The sequence below is a fragment of the Medicago sativa genome, chromosome 7 (genome assembly GCF_051527215.1).
Source record: "Medicago sativa cultivar Bolivia chromosome 7, Bolivia_mono, whole genome shotgun sequence".
NCBI lineage: Eukaryota > Viridiplantae > Streptophyta > Magnoliopsida > Fabales > Fabaceae > Medicago > Medicago sativa.
The window spans coordinates 19438524-19464842 of record NC_140755.1 but is presented as its reverse complement, the minus strand read 5'-3'; the positions used below and the strand labels follow the sequence as shown (position 1 = coordinate 19464842).

The 26319-nt window shown below is 33.7% G+C and overlaps 3 protein-coding genes and 1 pseudogene across 9 annotated transcripts; 1 reads left to right on the top strand and 3 right to left on the bottom strand.

Moving 5' to 3' along the window:
- The first annotated feature begins 1148 nt into the window (after positions 1 to 1148).
- On the top strand, positions 1149 to 13281 carry LOC146904851 (chitinase-like protein 1). 2 transcript variants are annotated; one of them, XM_085728087.1, is made up of 3 exons: positions 1149 to 1574; positions 2717 to 2876; positions 12569 to 13281. In XM_085728087.1, the coding sequence occupies exons 1-3, from the start codon at positions 1187 to 1189 to the stop codon at positions 12978 to 12980; spliced, it is 960 nt and encodes a 319-aa protein (XP_085584213.1). In that variant the 5' UTR covers positions 1149 to 1186; the 3' UTR covers positions 12981 to 13281. The 2 variants fall into 2 exon arrangements, with proteins under 2 accessions (XP_085584213.1, XP_085584212.1); XM_085728086.1 differs by lacking the exon at positions 12569 to 13281 and adding an exon at positions 3780 to 4464.
- Positions 5311 to 9406, bottom strand: LOC146904852 (F-box/LRR-repeat protein At3g26922-like). Of its 2 annotated transcripts, none has more exons than XR_015020024.1 (3): positions 8472 to 9406; positions 8153 to 8319; positions 5311 to 5635 (listed from the first exon to the last, which is right to left on the bottom strand). XR_015020024.1 is itself a non-coding variant. In XM_085728082.1 (3 exons), exons 1-2 carry the CDS (start codon positions 9404 to 9406, stop codon positions 8155 to 8157), a joined length of 1071 nt encoding a protein of 356 aa, XP_085584208.1. In that variant the 3' UTR covers positions 5311 to 5635; positions 8153 to 8154. The 2 variants fall into 2 exon arrangements, 1 of the variants encoding a protein (XP_085584208.1); XM_085728082.1 differs by having other exon boundaries at positions 8501 to 9406.
- Positions 13282 to 16632: 3351 nt separating the features above from the next.
- LOC146904850 (putative FBD-associated F-box protein At5g22720) lies at positions 16633 to 18110 on the bottom strand (annotated as a pseudogene). The gene is made up of 3 exons (XR_015020027.1): positions 17482 to 18110; positions 16970 to 17310; positions 16633 to 16803 (listed from the first exon to the last, which is right to left on the bottom strand). The product of XR_015020027.1 is annotated as a putative FBD-associated F-box protein At5g22720 (transcript).
- Positions 18111 to 19952: 1842 nt separating this feature from the next.
- Positions 19953 to 24401, bottom strand: LOC146904849 (F-box/LRR-repeat protein At3g26922-like). Of its 4 annotated transcripts, XR_015020025.1 has the most exons (5): positions 24294 to 24401; positions 22965 to 23875; positions 22628 to 22794; positions 22281 to 22414; positions 19953 to 20282 (listed from the first exon to the last, which is right to left on the bottom strand). XR_015020025.1 is itself a non-coding variant. In XM_085728084.1 (4 exons), exons 2-3 carry the CDS (start codon positions 23862 to 23864, stop codon positions 22630 to 22632), a joined length of 1065 nt encoding a protein of 354 aa, XP_085584210.1. In that variant the 5' UTR covers positions 23865 to 23978; positions 24294 to 24400; the 3' UTR covers positions 19953 to 20282; positions 22628 to 22629. The 4 variants fall into 4 exon arrangements, 3 of the variants coding, with proteins under 3 accessions (XP_085584210.1, XP_085584209.1, XP_085584211.1); XM_085728084.1 differs by lacking the exon at positions 22281 to 22414 and having other exon boundaries at positions 22965 to 23978; positions 24294 to 24400; XM_085728083.1 differs by lacking the exon at positions 22281 to 22414 and having other exon boundaries at positions 24294 to 24400.
- Positions 24402 to 26319: the final 1918 nt, after the last annotated feature.

Here is a 26319-nt window from a genome sequence, read left to right as displayed (position 1 = left end):
TGCAAAACCAGTTGATCTTCAGCTTCTGGTGAAATGACTTCTGATGAGGCAGCTTCTGATGATGCAGCTTCTGATGATGTGACTTCTGGACCTCTTGTCTTCAGAAGCAGTAATCTTCAGGAGCACCATTTCTTCAGGAGCGCTTTACTCTCTTCAGGAGCAGCTTGACTTCAGGAGCGCTTTCCGTCTTCAGGAGCGTATTGCCTTCAGAAGCGTCTAAGCTTCATTTTCTTTTGCTCTTTATTTGCTCATTCAGAACCAGTTAATGATGTAACTTTTTAACTGTGGTCCTGTACACTTGAACAAATATTAGCTAGTCCAATTTACAATTTTTTAATACCTTGTTATCATCAAAACTCTTTAAGGTTCATTGTTAAACACATTTTGTCCCAACAAAAATGACAGTCTTAGTAGCCTTAGTTTTGAGTCAACTTCTCTTCATTTATCCATCATTTTTCTATTGTTCAATTTTGAGTCACTAATCTATCATTTGCATTTATTTTGATGTTAACCATTTAGTTCTTACAGAGGGAAGTTTGGTAATTTAAAGTTAGTTATGTGGTAAATATAATCTGACAAAAAATTGTTTCACCAAATAATCAAAATCAAAATATTCAGAGCGCTTAGATGAGATGACACGAGATTTCTCTAGTTCAACCAAGGTCTTGGGTTTGAATCCAACCTTAAGAATGCAGCAACGTTAAAATGCGCAGGGAAAACTTACCGTCATTTGAAACTTGTCATATGAGTCACACAGTTGCGCGTGGAGGATACCCAATTTTAAAAAAAGAAAAAAAATCAAAATTTTCCAAATAATTTATCATTTAATGTAGCTTATGATCAACTTAAACTCAATCACTTGATTAATTTAGAACCACTTTCATCATCAAACAATTTAGTTTTGGGGACAAATGACAATAGACATTCAACCAACCAAACCGACGAAAAACAAAAACACAACACACAATGGCAATACTGTCATTTCCTTCTTCCATCTCAGCTGTCGGTGGAGTATCTTCGTTGTTCCTTACTTCAAAGCCAGTCTGTTCTCTTAACACTTCAACGTCCCCACCAAACACCATCTCCACCGTCCGATCCATCTCTCTAAAACTTCACATTACTCATTACTCACTCTTCTCTTTCATTTCATTCATCATCGAATCTGAATCCTCTTTCATACTCAAAGATGGCGAAATTAAACGCTGTCGTTTTGTTATTCGCACTCGTTATTCTTCTTACAACAACGGTTCAAGGTGATGAATCATCAAACACGAAGGTACAAGTGAAATACAAGCATGGAAAAAAGTACTGTGACAAAGGATGGGAATGTAAAGGATGGTCAATATATTGTTGTAATTTAACAATAACTGATTATTTTCAAACCTATCAATTTGAGAATCTCTTTTCAAAGAGAAATACTCCAATTGCTCATGCTGTTGGGTTTTGGGATTATCATTCTTTTATTAATGCTGCTTCTCTTTTTGAGCCCTTGGGTTTTGGTACTACTGGAAATAAGACTACGCAGATGATGGAGATTGCCGCGTTTCTCGGACATGTCGGTAGCAAGACTTCTTGTAAGTGTTTTTCTTTAGATTTGTCTTTGTTATTTAGTAAATATTTAATGAATTGACAATTGACAGTGTAAAATATTTTTACACATCCATGTCTGATTTAGTTGCTAAATTGTAGGATTTTTTGAATTTAGTTATCTATAAAATTAATTAATGATATTAGAAAGTAAGATCTAAAATTGTAATGCATTAAGTTAGTAATTCCCTCAAGTCGTAAATATAAGATTTTTTTTAAAAAAATTCATTGAATAACTTATGTATTTGATCTACTATATAGACCATTGTAGATCAGATACATCAGTAATTCAATGAACTTGAAATAATGATTTTTTCTTGTATTTTGGATCAGAGGGAGTATGTTAGTGGTGGGTTTGGTTACAAAATGCAAAAAAAATGAAGGGAATGGGGCTGATAAATATTTTAGGTGGTAGAGATCATGGTGTGTTAACTGCTTAGTTTAGTTGTAGTTGTATGTACTGAGTTATTTGAAGAATTCAATTTTTTTGTTATTGTCGTCTTGATTTGTGATTGACATGGCACATGGCATATTTGATGGTAAGATAGAAGCCTATGTAGTTAAGGACAGATTGAGAAGCAGATAAGCCGGCCCTCAAAGCGATATAGCTGGTAATAGTATGGTCGTGTGTCGTGACTCGTGACGTCAAAATTAGTAAAACAGTACAAGAAATTTATACACCAAGTTAAAGATATATTCATAACTAATAATAAAAGTTTATTATTACCAATATTCAAACTCAATAATATAAAGCAAATAAGTTTTAGGGTAAAATGACCAAAGCATCCAAAAAGAATAGAGGGAATGGTTATAAGTTGAGGGGAGATTTGAATTTTAAAGGAGCTTCACTGTAGCGGCGGCCTAGCAGCCGCTACAGCCTCTTCTAAAAATGGTAACACAATGCAGTTTCGCATAGCACCTAGGCCTGCTACACTAATACAACACCGCTATAGTGGCGTCTGTTGATTACAGAAATAAAAACATGTTTGGGGAAAGTTCAGTTGTTTGATGGATCTGGCTTAGGTTTGTCATTTGTATGGTGTAACTTGAATAACAGTGCTGTGATTGATTGTATTGGGTTTTAATTTTTGACAATTTGGATATTTATTGTCTTGTAATGCTAATGCAGGTGGATACGGAGTGGCAACAGGAGGACCTTTGGCCTGGGGACTGTGTTACAATCATGAAATGAGTCCTGCCCAGACATATTGTGATGACTACTACAAATTAACATACCCCTGCACTCCTGGAGCTGAATACTACGGACGTGGAGCCATTCCTATTTACTGGTATGTATACCGTTGCTGAACCTATGATTGTCGTTAAATGTGTTTAATGTCATTTTGAGGCTTCTCCAATATCCCTGATCGGTCTACCAAATTAATCTGATCCGTTGAATGTTAATCTTTAACCCAGCTCGCAAGATTATTTGTTTATTAGTGATGTTACATCCTGTCAACTGTGAAAAATAGACAGCTTTTGGGTTCTGGTGTACTGCTCCTGTGATCATTGAACTTGATTTAGTTTAAGTATTGGCTTGAACTTTCTTTGTTGTGTACATATCATTTGATTGACATGATTAGAAGAGGTGAAAGCCATTAAGATATTACTAAACACCCCCGTGTGGCAATTATTCAACCTTCAAATCATCATTAAGAAAGATACAAGTTAATTGATCATTGCAAATTTTCGAAAGATTAAAGTAAATGGACTGGTGCAATAAGAGACAAAATAGAAAAAAGCACTGGAAAATATATAGAAATTTTTTAGCAACTGATCGGTGAAATATGAAATATCATTGATACTGATGTATGCATGTACAGATTTCCCTACTACACCAGCTGAATCTTAAACGTTTTCACAGATTTTGCATTGTTAAACTTTATATTGTACGAATAACAAGTTTCTAATTTTTCTGGATGTAGTTGATATTTGACCATATTGGTAAGATGCAATCGATAATGAGATTAACTAGCATGTTTCTTCAAGTGTTTAGGCAAAAAGATATTTCTGTGAAGATTTAAACCAGAATTGCATGCACACTTCTATAGAAAGCAATTGTAGTTATATGTTATAGAGCTGGTTTTACTTGAAATGTAGAATAGCGATCAAAATTCGTTGGGTATTTATTCATCAATGTCATGAAATGATATCACAGTTTATGACTATGTTTCATGGTACCATCAATATAGGAACTACAATTATGGAGCAGCTGGAGAAGCTCTGAAGGTGAATCTACTTGACCATCCAGAGTACATAGAGCAGAATGCAACCCTAGCTTTCCAGGCTGCAATTTGGAAATGGATGACGCCAATCAAAAAGTCACAACCCTCTGCTCATGATGCCTTTGTTGGCAACTGGAAGCCTACTAAGAACGACACTATGGAGAAACGGGTTCCTGGTTTCGGCGCTACAATGAACATTCTCTACGGCGAAGGTGTTTGTGGACAAGGTGATGTTGACTCGATGAACACCATTGTTTCCCATTACCTATATTATCTCGACCTTCTTGGTGTCGGTCGTGAACAAGCTGGGACCCATGATGTCCTTACATGTGCTGAGCAGCGTCCTTTCAACCCAAACACCAAACTTGCAGCATCTTAAATTAGATCATGTTTACCAGCATATGATATTGTTGTGCCTATACCTTTGCAAATGGTAAGCTAATAAGGGTTCTTAAAATTATTGGAAATGCAGTAATTTTGAGATGTGTGGCAGTGTGTGAATTCTTTATAGTTTTTTATTGTTGTTGTGTAGAAGTAAAGTAATTTGTAATATCATCATACTTTATATGAAATCTGTATCTGGTATATAATTACGTTATGAACCTTTTTTGATATTATATACATTCCTTGGTTGAAGTTCTTTTAATGTTAATTTGAAGTTGTTTGTTTCAAACAAATTCTATTCCAATTAATTTTTGTTTATCAGTGTCCAGCAATATAATTATCTACTATATAGGCGTTTCGGTTGGGGAGTCGAGGGACATCGAATGTGTACAATAACAAAATGTCTCCCTTTTTAATTGATAGGGGCAAAAGCATTAGGTATTCTATTTCTAATGAAGGACTTGTTATAGGTCTCAACTCAACAAAATTAAGGAGTAAACAACCATTTTTGTCTCTAAAAGTGTTACCTGTTTTTACACTAATCCCTACATGAGGGATTTTTTTCTTTTCTTTTTTGAAACCATGATTCGAATCTCTGGCACATTTTTCTCTATACCAGTTACAATTTGGTTTCGATGACATGTCCCAAACGATGAAATATTTCCACCATTGCAAGGACCAAATTGACAATGAGAATCAATTTGGAAGATGAATAGTTAATTCTACTTGGTCAATTTCTTGTTGAGACAACATATTCCATCACCCACAAGTTTCTCAAGTAACCTAGCAAGAGTGAACACCGTCGTCCCTTTCTTGTTGTCTCCTAATAGTTAGTGGTTGTTTCTTTTTTATTTACACCATTGGAGCTCATCTGCATTGGGCTCGTCGTCCCTTTAAAAAAAAATTACCGCCTCTTGGGGAAGGGATGCCTCTTTGAGGATTGAATGAAATGTTTTTGCGCACAACAAAAAGAAATACATAACAGCAATCCACACCAAACAAAAGCTCATTCTATATTTTCTTACTTATTATACGTTCTCACTGTTCAGCAAGGAAGTTGCTATATTTTTCATAGAATGCATGAAAAGAGATTATAGTAGATTGAATCACATAGTTTCTAACCAATCTTGAAGACTTACAGGAAAATCAACATATATGACAGCATAAAGGTCATAGTAACATTTGAGTTTCATGAAAACTTAAGTTACAAACATCACTCAAATACATCTGCCAGTGCCTCCAGAATTTTATCCCAACTGTGTTCATAGATTAATACAACAAAAGCATAATGAGTGAGTCCAATTTTGACGATGTAAAGTTTGATGCAAAACCTTCTTACTTTCAAATTCAGCTTCTTTGAAATCACCCAGCTTGCTTAAGAACATGAAAAGCAGGAACGTTGTCGCCACCATGACAACATGGACAAAAGAAATCAATTTCTGCATTGTTATACAAAAAATATTATGGATTTTGTTCAATCAAAATTGGTAGAAGAAATGTATATGAATATAACCTAAAAGTATAAAAAAAATTAAATAAATTGTAGTCATTTTAGCTATCTCCCAGAATAATAGTATCCAAACTGAACACAACATTCAAGTTCAAGAACAAACCGAAAACCTAACTACGCATACAAACAGTTCACAAAAATTGTAAATGCCTCCATCATTATTGTAGCTTCTACAAAAGAAGCTCAAAAAGTTTCATTGGCATTTTACACAACAGCAGAAGGGATAGACTTTCAAGTTTGCTAAGTTTATTCTCATTTAACCTCGGTGTAAATTAGATATCAGATGTAGACTTACAATCTTCACTATTATTGCAAAAAGTAAATACGAAGAATCAGCGAAACAAACTAAGTACTACCAATCGATCAAAACAATTAGGAATAGCAAAAAAATTAGTGAATCAACAATAGAAAAGCAGTTGGAGTACTAACTCCAAAGTCTTATGTTTTAACTTTCATATTTTATTAATAACAAAACTATAACAAAGGGTATTCCACTAAGATTCTTAACTGAGATCTTCTGATAAACATCAATGTTCCACTAGTGTGCTTGCCATTGGCTTATCAATAACAAAAATCTAGATACTGTTATATCAATACCTTTCCTCTGGTACTGAAAATTCAAGTGGCATGAGAATTTGAAACTTTATTTGGCAATGTATGCACAACAACATGAACAAGTCTTTGAATATCTGATCAACTAACCGAAGATGCTTACGGTCCAAAATGTGGTTTGGTAAATGAAATTTTGCTTTATAACTTTAAGAGATTGTTAACTACTACTTCTCCTCTTTGAAACTCGCTTGGTTTTTCATGAGGTGGATTTGCTTATAGAAAGAGGCAGATAGAAAGATTTGCACTAGAGATTAGAATTTAAATACTCAAAACTACGAATCAAAATAAAGTGCCAATAGACAAATTATGCATCCAATAGAAGGAACAACAACCTTCACCTAAAAGTCTAAAACTATCAAATCAAATAGATCACCAGTCAACGAAACTTTGTTTCAACAAGACTAACATTATGTACTTCAAAATATGGGAGCCCCTTATATGGACCCCAAAAATCAGGGTCCAGTGGTGGAGCTCAGTGTATTACCGACTATAGACTGTCTATGCAAATGTTAACCCTTTATTTTTGGTTTATGGTATTTTCGCTTCATTTGGTTAATTTCCATTTGTACTCCATGAGTTCCATCTTGCTTCAATATTGAACCGTAGGTGGCTGCATGAAATCTCCAACCGATCGAATAACATTTTTATATGGTGTGAAGCCAATGAGAAAAATGGGGTTCTTTTTTGCACAGTCTTAAAGTAGAGAAAGGTTCAATTTTGACGTGGTGGACATGATAGTCTAGTATATATAGTGTTTTTGTTTGTTGTGCTTGTGAGAATGGAGGCCAAAGTGTGGACTAAGAATCCCCCAAATACCACCAGAATCTGAAGGTCCTTCTGCTCTATTATCTATGTTGAAATAGCTCTGCAACAAATAACCCACTCAAATCGAAGGTATTGTTTGGGTTTCTGGTTCAAATCCAGTTTTGGGTTTCTTATTCCATCTCACTTAACATATAAATCTAGTGATATCTAGTGATGTGAACAACTGGGCAAAGGGCAACCCGGTGCACTAAAGCTCCCGCTTACGCAGGGTCCGGAAAGGGGTCCCACCATTTGGTGTATTGTATGCAGCCTTACCCTGTTTTTTACACAAGAGGCTGTTTCCAGGACTTGAACCCGTGACCTTTCAGTCACATGACAACAACTTTACCAGTTGTGCCAAGGTTACCCCTCTAGTGATGTGAACAATTAATGAGAGAAATTTAAACAAGTTACAAAAGTAAATAGAAACCAAGTTCAGATCTTGCCCAGAGCAAACTTCTGTAATGTATGAAATAATCGCGTTCCCATATGTGGGTAGAAACCAAGTTCAGATATAAGTAATTTTTGGTTTTAGTTATTCTAAGAGCAAAATTTAGTATAAGTAATTAATTACACTGGATAATTAGAAACAAAGGCTTCATTTTTAAGGTTACCTACAATCCATTCTTGGTGTATTTTCATACATAAATATCATAAGAACAGACCATGAATGAAAACCATAGTGAAAATCAGATTACCTACTGAGTAAAGAAAAATTGGTCCAGTTCAGAGCTAAATACAAAAATAAATATACAATCTGAGTGTAAATCTTCAGCATGACATAAGCTTAGTAGTATAGCATGTAGAAAAAGAACCATTGAACAACATTACAGGGATATATTATAAAAAGATGACAGTTAAGCAAAACCATGTAAATCTTTCACGTCTTTGCATTTTTTTCACATTCAAGTTCAAACTGGAGCACATAATAGTGACAAGCTTACAAAGGACAACTTTCAGCAACTAAACTATCTGCACTGCAAAAACCAAACCAGAAAAATTGTGCTCAATAAGTTAAATGCACATTTACCTTCACCAATTTATGATTTCAACCTTTGCCAAGGGTGAGTTTTGAAGCAAAAAGTACAAAGTTCCATTAGGTATGGATGAAGGTGTCCACATTTTTACTCTAAGTGACTTCAAGTTACACAAGGAATGGAACTCAACCTTCAATAAATCAGGAACTTTTGAGAGAACCTAATCAGTCAAGAGTGATTGTGAATCAGGATCAATTTAATGCAAGTTGTATTTTTTTATTTTTTATTTTTTTTTAAAAAGAACTAAAATAGAAAAGGAAGCATACTAAGAAAATAATAAAAAGTGAAAATTAAAAATGAATTAACTAATACTTCCTCAAATCAAACTTGGACGAGAGTACCTTTAAAGCATTATGGTTGATTGTCAATGATTTGATATTAGCAAGTTCAACCAGCCAGTTGAGAAGAACCAAAGATTTATCTACATCAATATTCCCTATGCATGTATGAATCTTTACATGTTTGACTGAGGAGAGTTTGTTCTCTATCCCATGTAGTTTCAGAGCAGGAATATTCCCTGAACAACCAAAGACAAAAGTGCAAAGACTTGGGGTAGATAACTCAATTTTGCCAAATTCGCCAGGATTACTTTCTAAAGTTAAATTGGCAAGTGTAGCACTTGATATGCAGAGGTTTTGTGCACCAAGAACTCTACAACGCTGAATGGTCAGACTATTCAAACTGTTAAATGCCGAAAAAGGGTCAGCATGACCATCATCGCTAACACAAAAGGCGAATGATTCTAGATACAAGGTGGCTAATGCTGGCAAATCTAGAGAACTAGGAAATAGTGTTCCCTGTGCAGGGCGATCGTGAACAAGTTTGAGAGAAGTTAAAGTGTGACACGAAAATAAGCAAGTTGGAAAATTTTGAATATTAAATCTGATATTGATACTTAATTGCTGGACATGATGTGAAACAGCATATTTGACGATCCGTTGGAGTAGACGGGGATCCACAACACCACGGCGCTCAAAATCGAGAGTGCGCAGTGGGGTTTTTGCATTACGAAGAGACAAAATACGAGACACAAATTTATTGAAACTTTTTACAGTCATGTAGTGTGAAGAACTTAACATAAGGGTAGGAAGGTGTTTCCAGAGATTGTTCCATCGTTTGGATAGAATGCAAGTTTGAACAGCACGTTTGGTGTAAACAAAAGAGAGTATGTGAAGAATAACACTATCGGGTAAATCACTGAGGCGATCTTCTTTTACATCGTCGTTGTATTTACTTCTTCGATTCATTGTTTCAAAACCTGTGGGTGAGTTTAAATGAACCTGTGATTCAGCAATAAGTATTGAAAATTAAATGGTTTGAATTGAATCTCTTGATCTTCCTATTAATTATTTATGAATTCATTTACACAAAATAAGCAATCTAATGAAAAAAAATCGAACAGAAATCATCTTCAGTACTAACTAGGTTAAAAAATCAAAACACTAGAATGTGTTATTTCATGAAAAATGAAACATTAATGTTGAACATGTGAAAACTAACAAACAAGGTTAAAAAAGAAAAGCATAAAATGAATGTGTAATTTGAATGAAGCAAACGAGACACTTACCTTTACAACGTTGGAATCAGATAGCGAAGAAGAAGCGTTGTTCCATAGTTACAATGTTGATGGGTTTGAGAGAGAGAGAGAGAGAGAGGGGGGTGTGTCTCTGTTTATAAAGAGTTCAGCACTATCTACTGTAGTAGTACGAACACTGTTTGGTAGAGATTATATATCAGAGAGAGAGAGAAGAGAAGTAGAGTCCTTCACTTGTTTGGTTCAACAAAGAAGTTGCAAAGAGAAAAATTAAACTGTGGGTCCTATCGTTTTTCTCAATCTTCCTAACTCCAGCTGAGCGAAGAAAGTCAACAGAGATTGAGAAGTTCTTTGATAATTACGTTATGAACGTTTTTTAACGGAGAAATGATATTTTGACAACCACTTTTTGATAATTTTTGGACAACTTTCTCTCTCATACTCACATGATATTGTTATCCTCTCTCTTCCTTTTTCTCTCTTCATTGTTTTTGACCAATAAGAAGTGAGAAAAACAAGGTTGTCAACAAAGTTGTCATCAAATGGATGTCAAAATATCATTACTCTTTTTAATGTATCATACTTGTTTTTCTCATACTTGTTTGATAATTTATCATCACTAGACCATCGACCCATGCGATATTTGGCAGTAACATGTAACAAAATAGTTTAGTTGAATGTCTGAATTGTTCTAATTAAATTCATAATACTCCCTCCGGTCCTATTTACAAGAGACAATTTACTTTTCAGATACATTAAATAATTTATGTATTTGGTTTAGGTTCTTGACTAGATACATACATTATTCAATGTATCTAAAAAGTCAACTTTCTCTTGTAAATGAGACCGGATGGAGTATTAATTATCAATGACATTGGTATAATACCATATCATATTATGCCCATGACATCGACATTGATATTGTAACATGACATTGACCCGACACAGATTTTGATCTTTTAATTGGAATGAACAATAAGTGCGATTATCATTGAAATTTAAATTACCCAACATTCTCCACAATTTACGTTAATTGATGTATATTCCCATCGTTTTAAGGGGGCACATGAGAACCAAACTACTTTATCATGCGGAAAACTTTCTGTAATTTAAATCAATCAATGGCATGTAGAGTCAAAACAATTAACAGAAAATACTCCAAATTACACGTGATATACACAAAGCTTATTCAACGATAATGAAAATGTACCATCTTTAATGCAATTATATTATGAGAAATTATGGTTGGAAAATCTGATTTGATTTAAGAATAATTAGGGAGGGGCGCATAACATATGACAAAAAATCATTGAAGGAAACATACTAGGCTATAGATGTGGATGAAATTAAGTTAGCTCTTTCAATTAGGTAAATTATTATTTGACTTTATAATTGCAACTGGTTAGGACGATTTGCTTAGCGCGGTTGTTCCTTTCCAAAAAAAAAAATAGCACCTAAATTGCCATGATAGTAAGAAGGATTAAATTGCAAGCAGAGTAATATAGGGTGGGGTGGTTGCTTTCCAAAAAAATAGCATAAAATTAGGAACATAATTTGACTTTAGATAAACATTAAATGCAAAAGTGTGGAAGGAAAAATTAGGTTAAAATTAGGTTAAGTATACCAAGACGGGTTAAACTTTATTAATAAGAGATGTTTCAATTAAATAGGTTTAATATAGTAAAATTAAGCAGAGAAATTAAGGTAAATCTAGGGCAAAATATTGCTTACGGGTTAACTTTAAGTAATAAGAGAAGAGAAGAGAAGAGATAACAATAGGAGCGATCTGTTTATTTTGTTTTGCATAACAATAGGAGATTTCCATAACAATTAACATTTTATTTAAATTAAATAGGGTTAATATAGTAAAATTAAGCAGAGAAATGAGGGTAAATCTAGGGCAAAATATTGCTTACGGGTTAAGAAATTAAGGTAAATCTAGGGTAAAATATTGCATACGGGTTAACTTTAAGTATTATATATATATATATATATATATATATATATATATATAAGAGATATAGTAAAATTAAGCACAGAAATTATGATAAATCTAGAGTAAAATATTGCTTACGGGTTAACTTTAAGTAATAAGAGATACGTTATATGAAATATGTCTCTGGTATATAATTGCATTATGAACGTTTTTTCATATTATATACATTCTTTGGTTGAAGTTCTTTTAATGTAAATTTGAAGTTGTTTGTTTCAAACAAATTCTATTCCAATTCATTTTTGTTTATCAGTCTCCAGCAATATAATTATCTACTATATAGGCGTTTGGTTTGGGAGTCAAGGGACATCGAATGTGTACAATAACAAAATGTCTTGCTGCCTTTTAAATGTGAGGGACAAAAGCACGAGGTATTCTATTTTTAATGAAGGACTTGTTATAGGTGTCAAATTGACGAGTAAACAACCATTTTTGTCTCTAAAAGTGTCGCCTGTTTTATAGTAAATCCCTAGATGAGGGTTTTTTGTTTTTTTTTTTGAAACCATGATTCGAATCTCTGATAGCCAAAACAGTCGCACCTTTTTCTCTTAGACCAGTTACAATTTGGTTTTGATGACAAGTGCCAAATGTTGACATATTGGACTGAAAAATGATTTTATTTTTCTTTTCTATTTAACATTTCCACCATTGCAAGGACCAAATTGACAATGAGAATCAACTTGGAAGATGAATAGTTACTTCTACTTGGTCAATTTCTTGTGACAAAACATATTCCATCACCCACAAGTTTTTCAAGTTACCTAGCAAGACTGAACACCGCCGTCCCTTTCTTGTTGTCTCTTAATAGTTAGTGGCTGTTAACACTGCTTCAATTTAGAATAGCATGGTTTATGAATGTACTAATTGGTATCTTCAATATAGGAACTACAATTATGGAGCTGCTGGAGAAGCTCTGAAAGTGAATCTACTTGACCACCCAGAGTACATAGAGCAGAATGCAACCCTAGCTTTCCAGGCTGCAATTTGGAAATGGATGACACCAATCAAAAAGTCACAACCCTCTGCTCATGATGCCTTCGTTGGCAACTGGAAGCCTACCAAGAACGACACTATGGAGAAACGGGTTCCTGGTTTTGGCGCTACAATGAACATTCTCTACGGCGAAGGTGTTTGTGGACAGGGTGACGTTGACTCGATGAACAATATTGTTTCCCATTACCTATATTATCTCGACCTTCTTGGTGTCGGTCGTGAACAAGCTGGGACCCATGATGTCCTTACATGTGCTGAGCAGCGTCCTTTCAACCCAAACACCAAACTTGCAGCATCTTAAATTAGATTGTGTTTACCAACATATGATATTGTTGTGCCTATACCATTGCTAATGGTAAGCTAATAAGGGTTCTTAAAGTTATTGGAAATGCAGTAATTTTGAGTTGTGTGGCAGTGTGTGAATTCTTTATAGTTTTTTATTATTGTTGTTGTGTAGAAGTAAAGTCATTTGTAATATCATCATACTTTATATGAAATCTGTATCTGGTATATAATTACGTTATGAACGTTTTTTGAAATTATATACATTCCTTGGTTGCAGTTCTTTTAATGTAAATTTGAAGTTGTTTGTTTCAAACAAATTCTTTTCCAATCCATTTTTGTTTATTAGTGTCCAGCAATATAATTATCTGCTACACATGCAGTTCGGTTGGGGAGTCGAGGGATATCAAACGAGTACACTTATGTATAAACAAAATGTCTCGCTTTTTAATTGTGAGGGGCAAAAGCACGAGGTATTCTATTTCTAATGAAGGCCTTGTTATAGGTCTCAACTCAACAAAATTAACGAGTAAACAACCATTTTTGTCTTTGAAAGTGTCGCCTATTTTTATTCTAATCCCTAGATGAGTTTTTTTTTTTTGAAACCATGATTCAAATCTCTGATGGCCAAAACAGTCGCACCTTCAACATTGACAAATTGGACCGAAAAATGATTTTTTTTATCTATTTAACATTTCCACCATTGCAAGGACCAAATTGACAATGAGAATCAACTTGTAAATGAATAGTTACTTCTACTTGGTCAATTTCTTGCTGAGACAGTATTCCATCACCCACAAATTTTTCAAGTAACCTAACAAAGTGAACACCGTCGTCCCTTGTTGTTTCTTAATAGTTAGTGGTTGTTCCCTTTTTATTTACGCCATTGAAGCTCGCCTCTTGATGAAGGGACACGAAAGGAACACCTCTATGAGCATTGAAAGAAATGTTTTTGCGTACAACTAAAAGAAATACATAACAGCAGTCCACACCGTCAAACAAAAGTTCATTCTTTATTTTTAACTTATTATACGTTATCACTTCTCAGCAAGAGGTTGCTATATTTTCGTAGAATGGATGAAAAGAGATTTGTAGTAGATTGAATCACATAGTTTCTAACCAATCTTGAAGACTTAAAGGAAAATCAACATATATTACAGCATAAATGTCATAGTAACATTTGAGTTTCATGAAAACCTAAGTTACAAACATCACTCAAATACATCTGCCAGTGCCTCCAGAATTTTATCCCATCTGTGTTCATAAATTAATACAAAAGCATAATGAGTGAGTCCAATTCTGATGATGTAAAGTTTGATTCAAAACCTTCTTACTTTCAAATTCTGCTTCTTTGAAATTGCTCAGCTTGCCCAAGAACATGAAAATCAGGAATTTTGTCACCACCATGACAACATGGACAAAAGAAATCAATTCCTGCATTGTTATACAAAAAAAAAAAAAAAAATTATGGAATTCATTCGATCAAAGTTGTTAGAAGAAATGTATATGAATATAACCTAAAAGTATCAAATTTTTTAAAATAAAATTGTAGTCATTTTAGCATTCTCCGTCTACCAGAATAATAGCATGCAAATTAAACACAACATTCAAGTTCAATAACAAACCGAAAACCTAACTAAGGATACAAACAGTTCACAAAGATTGTAAAGGCCTCTCTCATTATTGTAGCTTCTACAAAATAAGCTCAAAAACACTTCACGACAGAATTGTAAGAAATTTGTGCCAAGAGAAATTTGTGCCAAGAGAAATTTGTAGCTTCCACAGACCACAGTATTTGCTATGTAAATGGATCGGATCTGTCTAAGTCTTAAGTTTTTAGCTTTGATATTTTATTTTAATTTTATTAGGGATATAGAAACCAATCAAAAGTAAATGCACTCTAACATCATACTCTATAACTGAGAACTTCTGATTATGGTCAATGTTCCACTAGTGTGTTTGTCATCGGCTTATCAATAACAAAACTCTAGAAACTGTTATCAATAAGTGAGAATTTGAAACTTCATTTAGCAATGTATGGACAACATGAACCAGTTTTTGAATGTTTGATAAACTAACCTAAGATGCTTATGGTCCAAAATGTAGTTTGATAAACAAAATTTTACTTTATAAGAGATTGTTAACTACTACTTATCCTCTTTGAAACTTGCTTGGTTTTTCATGAGGTGGAGTTGGTTATAGAAAGAGGTCGACAGAAATATTTGCACCAGGGATTTTAATTTAAATCCTCAAAACTACAAATCAGAATAAAGTGCCAAGACAAATTATGCATCCAATAGAAGGAACAATGCCTTCACCTAAAACCATCAGACCAAATAGATCACCAGTCAACAAAATTGGGGTTCTTACATGGTAGTGTAGAATATATAGTGTTGTTCTTTGTTGTGGTTGTGAGAATGGAGACCAAAGTGTGGACTAAGAATTCCCCAAATAACACCATAATCTGAAGGTACTTTTGCTTTATTATCTATGTTGAAATAGCTCCGCAACAAATAACCCACTCAAATCCAAGAAATTGTTTCGGTTTTTGGTTCAAATTTAGTGTTAGGTTTCTTTTTCCATCTCACTTAACATATAAATCTAGTGATGTGAACAACAAATAAGAAATTTAAACAAGTTACAGAAGTGAATAGAAACCAAGTTCAGATCTTTTGCCCAGAACAAAATTCTGTAGTGTATGAAATATTCGCATTCCCAGATGTGGGTAGAAACCAAGTTCACAGTATGACCCGACAAAAATTATTGAGGAAACAAAGGTGACTGGCTGTAGTGAATCATATAATAAGGTCCACCACTGGTACCTTATTTTTTGGGTTCATATTAAGGGATCCCTAAAAATTATAAGAATAGTGCTAATTGTGATCCACAAGCAAAATAGTAAGCTTACATGATTCCAAAATTGCAATGTAACTAAACTTCGATAGGAAGATTATACAAGAGTAGCTTTTGGTTTCTTAGTTATTCAAAAGCAACACATAGTATAAGTAGTTAATTACACTAGATACCTAGAAACAAAGGCTTCTTTTATAAGGTTACCTACAATCCATTCTTGGAACTAAGATACAAAATCATAAATAAATATCATAAAAACAGACCAGGAAAACCCTTAGGGTAATCAATCTGAAAGCATAAGATTATTGCATCATCCCAACAAAGGCTAAAAACCATAATGAAAATCAGATCACCTCGTGCGTAAAGAAAAATCGGTCCAATTCAGAGCTAAATACAAAAATAAAAATACAATCTGAGTGTAAATGTTCATCATCAAATAAAAGCTTAGTAGTATAACATGTAGAAAAGAATCACTGAACTGCATTACAGGGATATTATATATTAATAGTTAATAAAAAAGATGACAGTAAAGCAAAACCATATAATTTCTTCAAATCTTTGCATTTTTCCACATTCAAATTCAAACTGGAGCACATAATAGTGACAAGCAGACAAAGGACAGGACAACTTTCAGCAACAAAACTAACTAGCAAAACCATATAATTTCTTCAAATCTTTGCATTTTTCCACATTCAAATTCAAACTGGAGCACATAATAGTGACAAGCAGACAAAGGACAGGACAACTTTCAGCAACAAAACTAACTACATTGCAAAAACCAAACCAGAAAAATTGTGCTCAACAAGTTCAATGCACATTTACCTTAACAAATCTATGATTTTAACCTTTGCTGAGGGCGAGTTTTGAAGCAAAAAGTACAAAGTTCCATTAGTAATGGATGACGGTATGCGCATTTTTACTGTAAGTGACTTCAAGTCACACAAGGAATGGAACTCAACCTTCAATAGATCAGGAACTAAGGAGAGAATCTAATCAAAGAAGAATGATTGTGAATCAGGATCAATTTAATGCAAGTTGTATTTTTTTGTCAAAAAATAAAACTAAAATAGAAAAGGAAGCATACTAAAAAAAAAAAAGTGAAAATTAAGAACAAATTAACTAATAATTCCTCAAATCAAACTTGGACGAAAGTACCTTTAGAGCATAATCGTTGATTGTCAATGATTTGATATTAGCAAGTTCAACCAGCCAGTTGAGAAGAACCAAAGAAGTATCCACATCAATACGCCCTATGCTTGCATCAATCTTTACATGTTTGACAGAAGAGAGATTGTTCTCTATCCCATGTAGTTTCAGAGCAGGAATATCCCCCATACAACCAAAACAAAGGTGCAAAGACTTGGAGTAGATAACTCGATTTTGCCATAGTGTTTGTGGCACGTTCTTAAAGTTAAATTGGCAAGTGTAGCACTTGATAGCAGAGGTTTTGTGCATCAAGAACTCTACAAAACCGAATGATCAAACTATTCAAACTGCTAAAAAAAAGGGCAACCCGGTGCACTAGAGCTCCCGCATATGCAGGGTCCGGGAAGGGGTCCCACCATTTGGTGTATTGTACGCAGCCTTACCCTGTTTTACACAAGAGGCTGTTTCCAGGACTTGAACCCGTGATCTTTCAGTCACATGACAACAACTTTACCAGTTGCGCCAAGGTTACCCTATTCAAACTGCTAAATGCTGAAAAAGGCTCAGCACAACCATCATCGCCAACAGGAAAGGTGAATGACTCCAGAGACAAGGTGGCTAATGCTGGCAAATTAAAAGAACTAGGAAATAATGTTCCCTCATAAGCTATAGGGTAATTAAGAGAAAGTTGAAGAGAAGTTAAAGTGCAACATGAGAAGAAGCAAGTTGGTAAGTGTTGAATATCAAATATGAGATTGATACTTAATTGCTGGACATGGTGTGAAACAGCATATTTGACAATCCGTTGGAGTAGACGAGGCTCCACATAACCATGATGCTCAAAATCAAGAGCTTGCAGTGGGGTTGTCGCATTACGAAGAGACAAAATACGAGACACAAACTTATTGAAACTTGTTATAGTCGTAAAGTGTAAAGAACTTAATATAAGGGTAGGAAGATGTTTCCAAAGATTGTTCCATCTTTTCGACAGAATGCAAGTTTGAACAGCACGTCCGGCATCCAAAAAAGAGAGTATGTGAAGAGTAACACTATCAGGTAAATCACTGAGGCGATCTTCATTTGCATCGTCATTATATTTTGTTTTTCCTCGTTTCATTGTTTCAGAACCTGTGAGTGAGTTGGAAGCCATTCAGCAACAAGTATTGAAAATTAAAAGCTAAGGGAAAGGGAAAATACATACCTCGATGGTTTGATTGCGCAATAGCCTACTGAATCGAAGATATCTTAGCTTTGTCTTCAATCTCTCGAGCTGCTCTGCTCCTACAAGTAGTAGAACAAAGGTTTTGAATTGAATCTCTTGATCTTCCTATAATGTGATACCGAAAATAGGCAATTTCATGAAGATTTTTTTTTCCAATTATGCTTTAAAGTCGCTGATTTTATGAATTATTTATGACTTCATTTCCATAAAATAGGCAATTTTATGAATTAAAAAAAGAAAACCCTAGAATGTGTAATTTCGTGAAAAATGAAACATTAATTGGGAACATGATGAAAATGTGAAAACTAACTAACTAACAAGGTTAAAAAAGAAAAGCAATTTGAATGAAGCAAACGAGAAAAGGGTCACAAGACACTTACCGCTACAATGTTGGAATCAGACAGTGAAGAAGAAGAGTTGTTCCTTTGTAACAGTTTCCATGGGTTTTAGGTGAGTAACACTTTGGTGAGTGGTGAATTTGAGTTTGACGAGTTCAGTGACATTGTCTCTATATCTCTCATAACCAATAGTTCTCAATCATCAAATTAATTTATTTTAAATGTATTTTTGGTGGTGGCCGGGGTTCAAACCTTGGACGTTGCATATTTTATGCATTGTCCATACCAACTGAATTAAGCTCACGAGGACATTTATTTTAAAAGTTTTGTTAACTATTAAGACATTTGTTAAGGATTTTAAAATGGAAATAATTGGTAAGTTTTATGTTGAAAAATTATTTTTTTCAAGTTTCAATGTGTCAAATGCATTAATTCCAAGACAAAATTTATTCTTTAGGCTTCTTAATAAGTGTGCCCTTAGGTTCCTCGTGAACATAACTCAGTTGGCAGGGACATACATTGTTATATGTATGGGTCGGGGTTCGAACCCCAGACACCCCACTTATTCACCTTGAAAAATGTGAATTCTAACCCTAAGAACATTTGTTAACATTTTCCTTATTTTAATTACTCATCTAACATACATTGAAATCACCAAAGTCACTAAAATGTAAAGTCACTCAAGTATTTCCCAATTTAGATATAGAGATGAGACATTTTTGTATGGGCACAAACATAAATGAATTGTCAATTTCTTATGCACACGCATAAAATAGTTACTTCTACTTGATCAATTTCTTGTTGAGACCAAACATATTCCATCACCCACAACTTTCTCAAGTAACATAGCAGAGTGAACACCGTCATCACTTTCTTGTTGCCACTTGGTAGTTAGCGATTGTTTCTTTTTTATTTACGCCGTTAGAGCTCATCTGAATTGAGCTCGTTGACCCTTGAAAAAAAATAAAATTACAGCCTCTTGGGAAGGGACACAAAGGGGACACCTCTTTTAGCATTAGAAGAAATGTTTTTGCGTACAATTAAAAGAAGGGTTAATTAGGTTTTTAGTCCCTATAAATATTCACAGTTTTGTTTTTAGTCTCTGCAAAATAAAATCACACTTTTTAGTCCTGTGACATTTTCCTTAAGCATTTTAGGAACCAAAATGTTGATGGAAATTTTTGACAGAGACTAAATATGCTGATGGAAAAAATTTATAGGGACTAAAAATGCTGTTGAAAAATTTTATAGGGACTAAAAAGTGTGATTTTATTTTATAGGGACTAAAAACAAAATTCTGAATATTTACAGAGACCATTTACTTAATTAACCCTAAAAAGAAATACATAACAGCAATCTACGCCGTCAAACAAAAGTTCGCTCTTTATTTTCCTAGAATGCATGAAAATAGAGTATAGTAGATTGAATCACATAGTTTCTAACCAATCTTCAAGACTTAGAGAAAATCAACATATTGTACAGCATAAATGTCATAGTAACATTTGAGTTTCATGAGAACATTAGTTACAAACATCACTCAAATACATCTGCCAGTGCCTCCAGAATTTTACCCAAACTGTGTTTATACGTAGATACTAAAGCTAAAGCATAATGAGAGAGTGCAATTCTGACGATGTAAAGTTTGATTCAAGACCTTCTTACATTCAAATTCAGCCTCTTTGAAATTGCCCAGCTTGCCCAAGAACATGAAAATCAGGAATTTTGTCACCACCATGACAACATGGACAAAAGAAATCAATTCCTGCATTGTTATACAAAAACAAAAATTATGGAATTTATTCGATCAAAGTTGTTAGAAGAAATGTATGTGAATATAACCTAAAAGTATCAAATTTTTTAAAATAAAATTGTAGTCATTTTAGCATTCTCTGTCTACCATAATAATAGCATGCAAATTAAACACAACATTCAAGTTCAATAACAAACCGAAAACCTAACTAAGCATGCAAACAGTTCACAAAGATTGTAAAGGCTTCCATCATTATTGTAGCTTCTACAAAATAAGCTCAAAACCACTTCATGACAGAATCGTAAGAAATTTGTGCCAAAAGAACTAAGGGTGCGTTTGATTTGTAAAAAAATGAAGCACCGGACAGGACAAAAATATATGTCCATCGTTTGATTTAGAAAAGCAATAAAGGACAGCACAAAATAGGAAGCGATGCACTGGACAACTTCCTCTTTTCTTGTACGGCGCTAAAGCAGTGGACAAAGTTTTGTCCCGTGTTTACTGAAATGAAAAATACTATTTTATCCCTTCATTACTTCTATTTCTTTTAATAAACTCTCGTCTTCAGGAAATTCTTTCAATTATCCATTGGCTTTTGCAGTTTTTTATTTTTCGTTCCTTCCCTACTTTGTGTGTGTCACTTTTCCTTCCTTGGTTTCCTGATGCTTATGATGTCACGTTTTTTCTTTGTTAAAAATTATATAATATGATGTAGTTGATAATATATATAAACGTGTTAATCAAATTTAAATTGTTCTAATAATTGTTAAGTGTGTTGGTAATATTGGAAAAATAAATTAATTGTTAAGTGTGTTGGTAATATTGGAAAAATAAATAAAATAATTAAAAGTTTTAAAATTTCGTTTGTCTTTGCACAGTGAAAAATCAAACATTGCACGTCATAAAGGGTATTATCGTAAAATTTGCAATATTTTGTCTTGTACATTAACATATCAAACAAGGTTCAAGACAAAACTATTTGTCCTGTGTATCGACCATCAAACATGATGCAAGACAAAAAGTTGTCCTGTAACTCAGTCACTTGTTCAGTACTGTTCTGTCCAGTATCCAATCTTTTACAAATCAAACACACCCTAAAAGCCATAACTGATAATTAAAAGCTTGCAAGGCCTAAAATCCCCTAATCACTTGTCAACCCATTGGCATACTACACAACAGGAGAAGAGATAGATTTTCCAGTTTGCTTTGTTTATTCTCATTTAACCTCAGTCTAAATTAGATATTAGATGTAGACTTATAATCTTCGCTATTATTGCAAAAAGTATATACAAATAATCAGCCAAACAAACTAAGCAATACCGGTCAATCAAAACAAATAGGAATAGCAAAATAAATGAGTGAATCAACAATAGAAAAACAGTTGGAGTACATAACTCCAGAGTACTTGCTATGTAAATGGATCAGATCTGTCTAAGTCTTAAGTTTTTAGCTTTCATATTTTATTTTAATTTTATTAGGGATATAGAAACCAATCAAAAGTAAGTGCACTCTAACATCAAACTCTATAACAAAGAGTACTCCACTAAGATTCTTAACTGAGAACTTCTGATTATGGTCAATGTTCCACTAGTGTGTTTGTCATCGGCTTATCAAGAACAAAACTCTAGAAACTGTTATCAATAAGTGAGAATTTGAAACTTTATTTGGCAATGTATGGACAACATGAACCAGTTTTTGAATGTTTGATAAACTAACCTAAGATGCTAACGGTCCAAAATGTGGTTTGATAAACAAAATTTTACTTTATAAGAGATTGTTAGCTACGACTTATCCTCTTTGAAACTTGCTTAGTTTTTCATGAGGTTGATTTGCTTATTGAAAGAGGTAGACAGAAATATTTGCACCAGAGATTTTAATTTAAATCCTCAAAACTACAAATCAGAATAAAGTGCCAATAGACAAATTATGCATCCAATAGAAGGAACAATAACCTTCACCTAAAACTATCAGACCAAATAGATCACCAGTCAACGAAACTGGGGTTCTTACATGGTAGTGTAGTATATATGGTGTTGTTGTTTGTTGTGGTTGTGAGAATGGAGACCAAAGTGTGGACTAAGAATTCCTCAAATACCACCATAATTTGAAGGTACTTTTGCTTTATTATCTATGTTGAAATAACTCTGCAACATATAACCCAATCAAATCCAAGATATTGTTTGGGTTTCTGGTTCAAATCCAGTGTTGGGTTTTTTAATCCATCTCACTTAACATATAAATCTAGATCTAGTGATGTGAACAACTTTAAACAAGGGACAACTTTCAGCAACTAAACTAACTGCATTGTAAAAACCAAACCAGAAAATTTTTGCTCAATAAGTTAAATGCACATTTACCTTCACCAATTTATGATTTCAACCTTTGATGAAGGTGAGTTTTGAAGCAAAAAGTCAAAAGTCCCATTAGGTATGGATGAAGGTGTCCTCGTTTTTACTCTAAGTGACTTCAAGCTACACAAGGAATGGAACTCAACCTTCAATAAATCAGGAACTTTCGAGAGAACCTAATCAATCAAGAATGATTGTGAATCAGGATCAATTTAATGCAAGTTGTGTTTAAAAAAAAAAAAAAAGAACTAAAATAGAAAAGGAAGCGTACTAAGAAAATAATAAAAAGTGAAAATAAAAAATGAATCAACTAATACTTCCTCAAATCAAACTTGGAAGAAAGTACCTTTAGAGCATTATGATTGATTGTCAATGATTTGATATTAGCAAGTTCAACCAGCCAGTTGAGAAGAACCAAAGATTTATCAGCATCAATAGACCCTGACGCTATGCTTACATCAATAGTTACATGTTTGACAGAAGAGAGATTGCTCTCTATCCCATGTAGTTTCAGAGCAGGAATATTCCCCGTACAAACAAAGACAAAGGTGCAAAGACTTGGGGTAGATAACTCGATTTTGCCAAATTCACCGGGCCCACTTTCTAAAGTTAAATTGGCAAGTGTAGCACTTGATATGCAGAGGTTTTGTGCATCAAGAACTCTACAACGGTGAATGGTCAGACTATTCAAATTGTTAAATGCTGAAAAAGGGTCAGCACGACCATCGTCGCCAACAAGAAAGATGAATGACTCTAGAGACAAGGTGGTTAATGCTGGCAAATTAAGAGAACTAGGAAATAATGTTCGCGCATAGAGTGTAGGGTGCTTAATAACAAGTTTAAGAGAAGTTAAAGTGCGACATGAAAAGAAGCAAGCTGGAAATTGTTGAATATCACATTTGAGATTGATACTTAATTGCTGGACATTGTGTGAAACAGCATATTTGACCATCCGTTGGAGTAAACGGGGATACATAGTACCATAGCGCTGAAAATGGAGAGCGCGCAGTGGGGTTGTCGCATTACGAAGAGACAAAATGCGAGACACAAATTTATTTGTAGATCTTAATAATACAAGGGTAGGAAGATATTTCCAGAGATTGTTCCATCTTTTGGATAGAATGCAAGTTTGAACAGCTTGTTTGGTGTAAACAAAAGAGAGTATGTGAAGAATAACACAATCAGGTAAATCACTGAGGCGATCTTCTTTTACATCGTTGTTGTATTGACTTCTTCTTCGTTTCATTGTTTTAGAACCTGTGAGTGAGTTAGAATTGATTGCACAATCGGCTTCTGATTGGGAGTTGATACCTTAGCTTTGTCTTGAATCTCTGGTTTTAAATTGAATATCTTGATCTTCCTAAAATGTGATAGCGAAAATAGGCAATTTCATGAAGAAAAGAAGTTCCATTTATGCTTTTAAGTCAATGTTTTTATGAATTAATTTCCACAAAATAAGCAATTGCATGACGGAAAAAAAATCCTAACAGAAATCATCTTCAGTTCACCACTAACTAGGTTACAACAAAAAAAAAACCCTAGAATGTGTTATTTCATGAAAAATAAAACATTAATTGGGAACATGTTAAAGCTAAGTAACAAGGTTAAAAAGAAAAGCGAAGAATGAAAGAGTAATTTGAATGGAGCAAACGAGAAAAGGTACCAAGACACTTACCGTTACAGCTACAATGTTGGAATCAGATAGCGAAGAAGAAGCCTTGTTCCATTCTTACAGTGTTGATGGGTTTGAGAGAGAGAGAGAGAGGCGTGTCTCTGTTTATAAAGGGTCCATCACTATTTACTGTAGAAGAACGAACGCTGTGTTTGGTAGAGATGATTTATCAGAGAGAAAGAGAAATATAGAAGAGAAGTAGGGACTTTCTATTGTTTGGTTCATTGCAAACAGAAAAATTAAACTGTGGGCCCCATCATTTCTCTTAATCTTCCCGTTTCTATTGAGCGAAGAAAGTAAGTAAGTAGAAAGTTAGTTAGGAAGTTAGTTACTCCAAATCACTATAAATAAGCTACACATATGTATTATTTCATATTTTTTATTCATTTATATCTTTGTGATGACTCCTGGAGAGAATTACACAATCTATCTTTCCATTGCATTTGATCTAGAACCATGGAATCATTTGATTCATAACATGGTATCAGAGTGCTATGGAGATAGCGGTTTTGATCCATTTTATGTTGAACAAGATGATTCCGATGATGACGAAGAAGATCTTGAAGAGAGAATTACACAATCTACCTTTCCATTGCATCTGATCTAGAACCATGAAATCATTTGATTCATAACATCAAGAGAGATTGAGAAGGACATATTTTTGCATTTTCTCAATCTCTTTGTACCAAAATGTAAGGAAAAAAAAAGACTCTTTCTAGTCTCACCCCATATAATTCTAGTTACACCCAAATTTATTTAAAATTTTACAATAATACCAAAATTGCCTTCTTCATGTAAATTCTGAAAACCCTTCTTTCATTATCATTCTAAACCCTCACCCCTTTTTCACCCACAAACCACCATGGATATGCAATCAATACCTATTAAAATCGCCAATTATAAATCAATATCTCTTCCATTGATACATACTCGATTCATACAAGTAAGTAAATTTCATAAATTTCTTCGAGTTTCGATTTATTGTTTGCTCTATGATTTATTCAATGTTGTTAATTTTACCATGGACGTTTATCGTTGTTGTTAATTTCACGTTTGTCCAGTTTACGTTAGTTTACTTAACTTACGTAAACTCAGTTTACATAGTGTATGTAAACTCAGTTTACGTTAGTTTACCTAAATCGTGTAAACTCAGTTTACGTTAGTTTACTTAACTTATGTAAACTCAGTTTACACAATGTATGTAAACTCAGTTTACCTAAACTACGTAAACTCAGTTTACATAAACCGTGTAAACTCAGTTTACGTTGGTTTACTTAACTTATGTATACTCAATTTACAGTGTATGTAAACTTAGTTTACATAAACTGCGTAAAAAGAATATATGTTAGTTTATTTTAATTAAAGGGTATATTAGTAATTTTGGGGTGTAACTTGGATTATTTGGGGTGTGGGTAGTATATGTCAAAATAAAAATCACTTTCTTTTTTCCAAATTATAAGCAAAAAAGACAAATTTTTATTCTATTTAATTTTGCTTTTTTTAAAAATCATCTTTTCCAAGATTTTTTTTTTTACTTATTCTCATGAAATTAAATGTAAATTACACTCAATTTTCTCTCTCTTCCATTTTCTCCATAACCAATAGCTAATGAAAATTGTTTTTACATCTTCCCATAAAAACACAAAAAACTATACTCCAAATTGACTGAAACATTTTATAGTTATAAAGTATAAAGAACGTAATATAAGGGAATAGAGATGTTTCAAGAGATTGTTCCATCTTTTGGAAAGAATGCAAGTTTGAACAACGTCTATGGTGTCCAAAGAAGAGAGTGTATGAAGAATAACACAATCGGATAAATCACTGAGGCGGTCTTCTTTTACATCGTCGCTACATTTTCTTCTTCGTTTCATTGTTTTGTTTCAGAACCTGTGAGTGAGTTAGAAGTTATTCAGCAACAAGTATTGAAAATTAAAAGCGAAGGGAAAGGGAAAATAAATGCCTGGATGGTTTATTAATTAGGCAATTTCATGAAAAAAAATCCATATATGCTTCAAATTCTATTCCA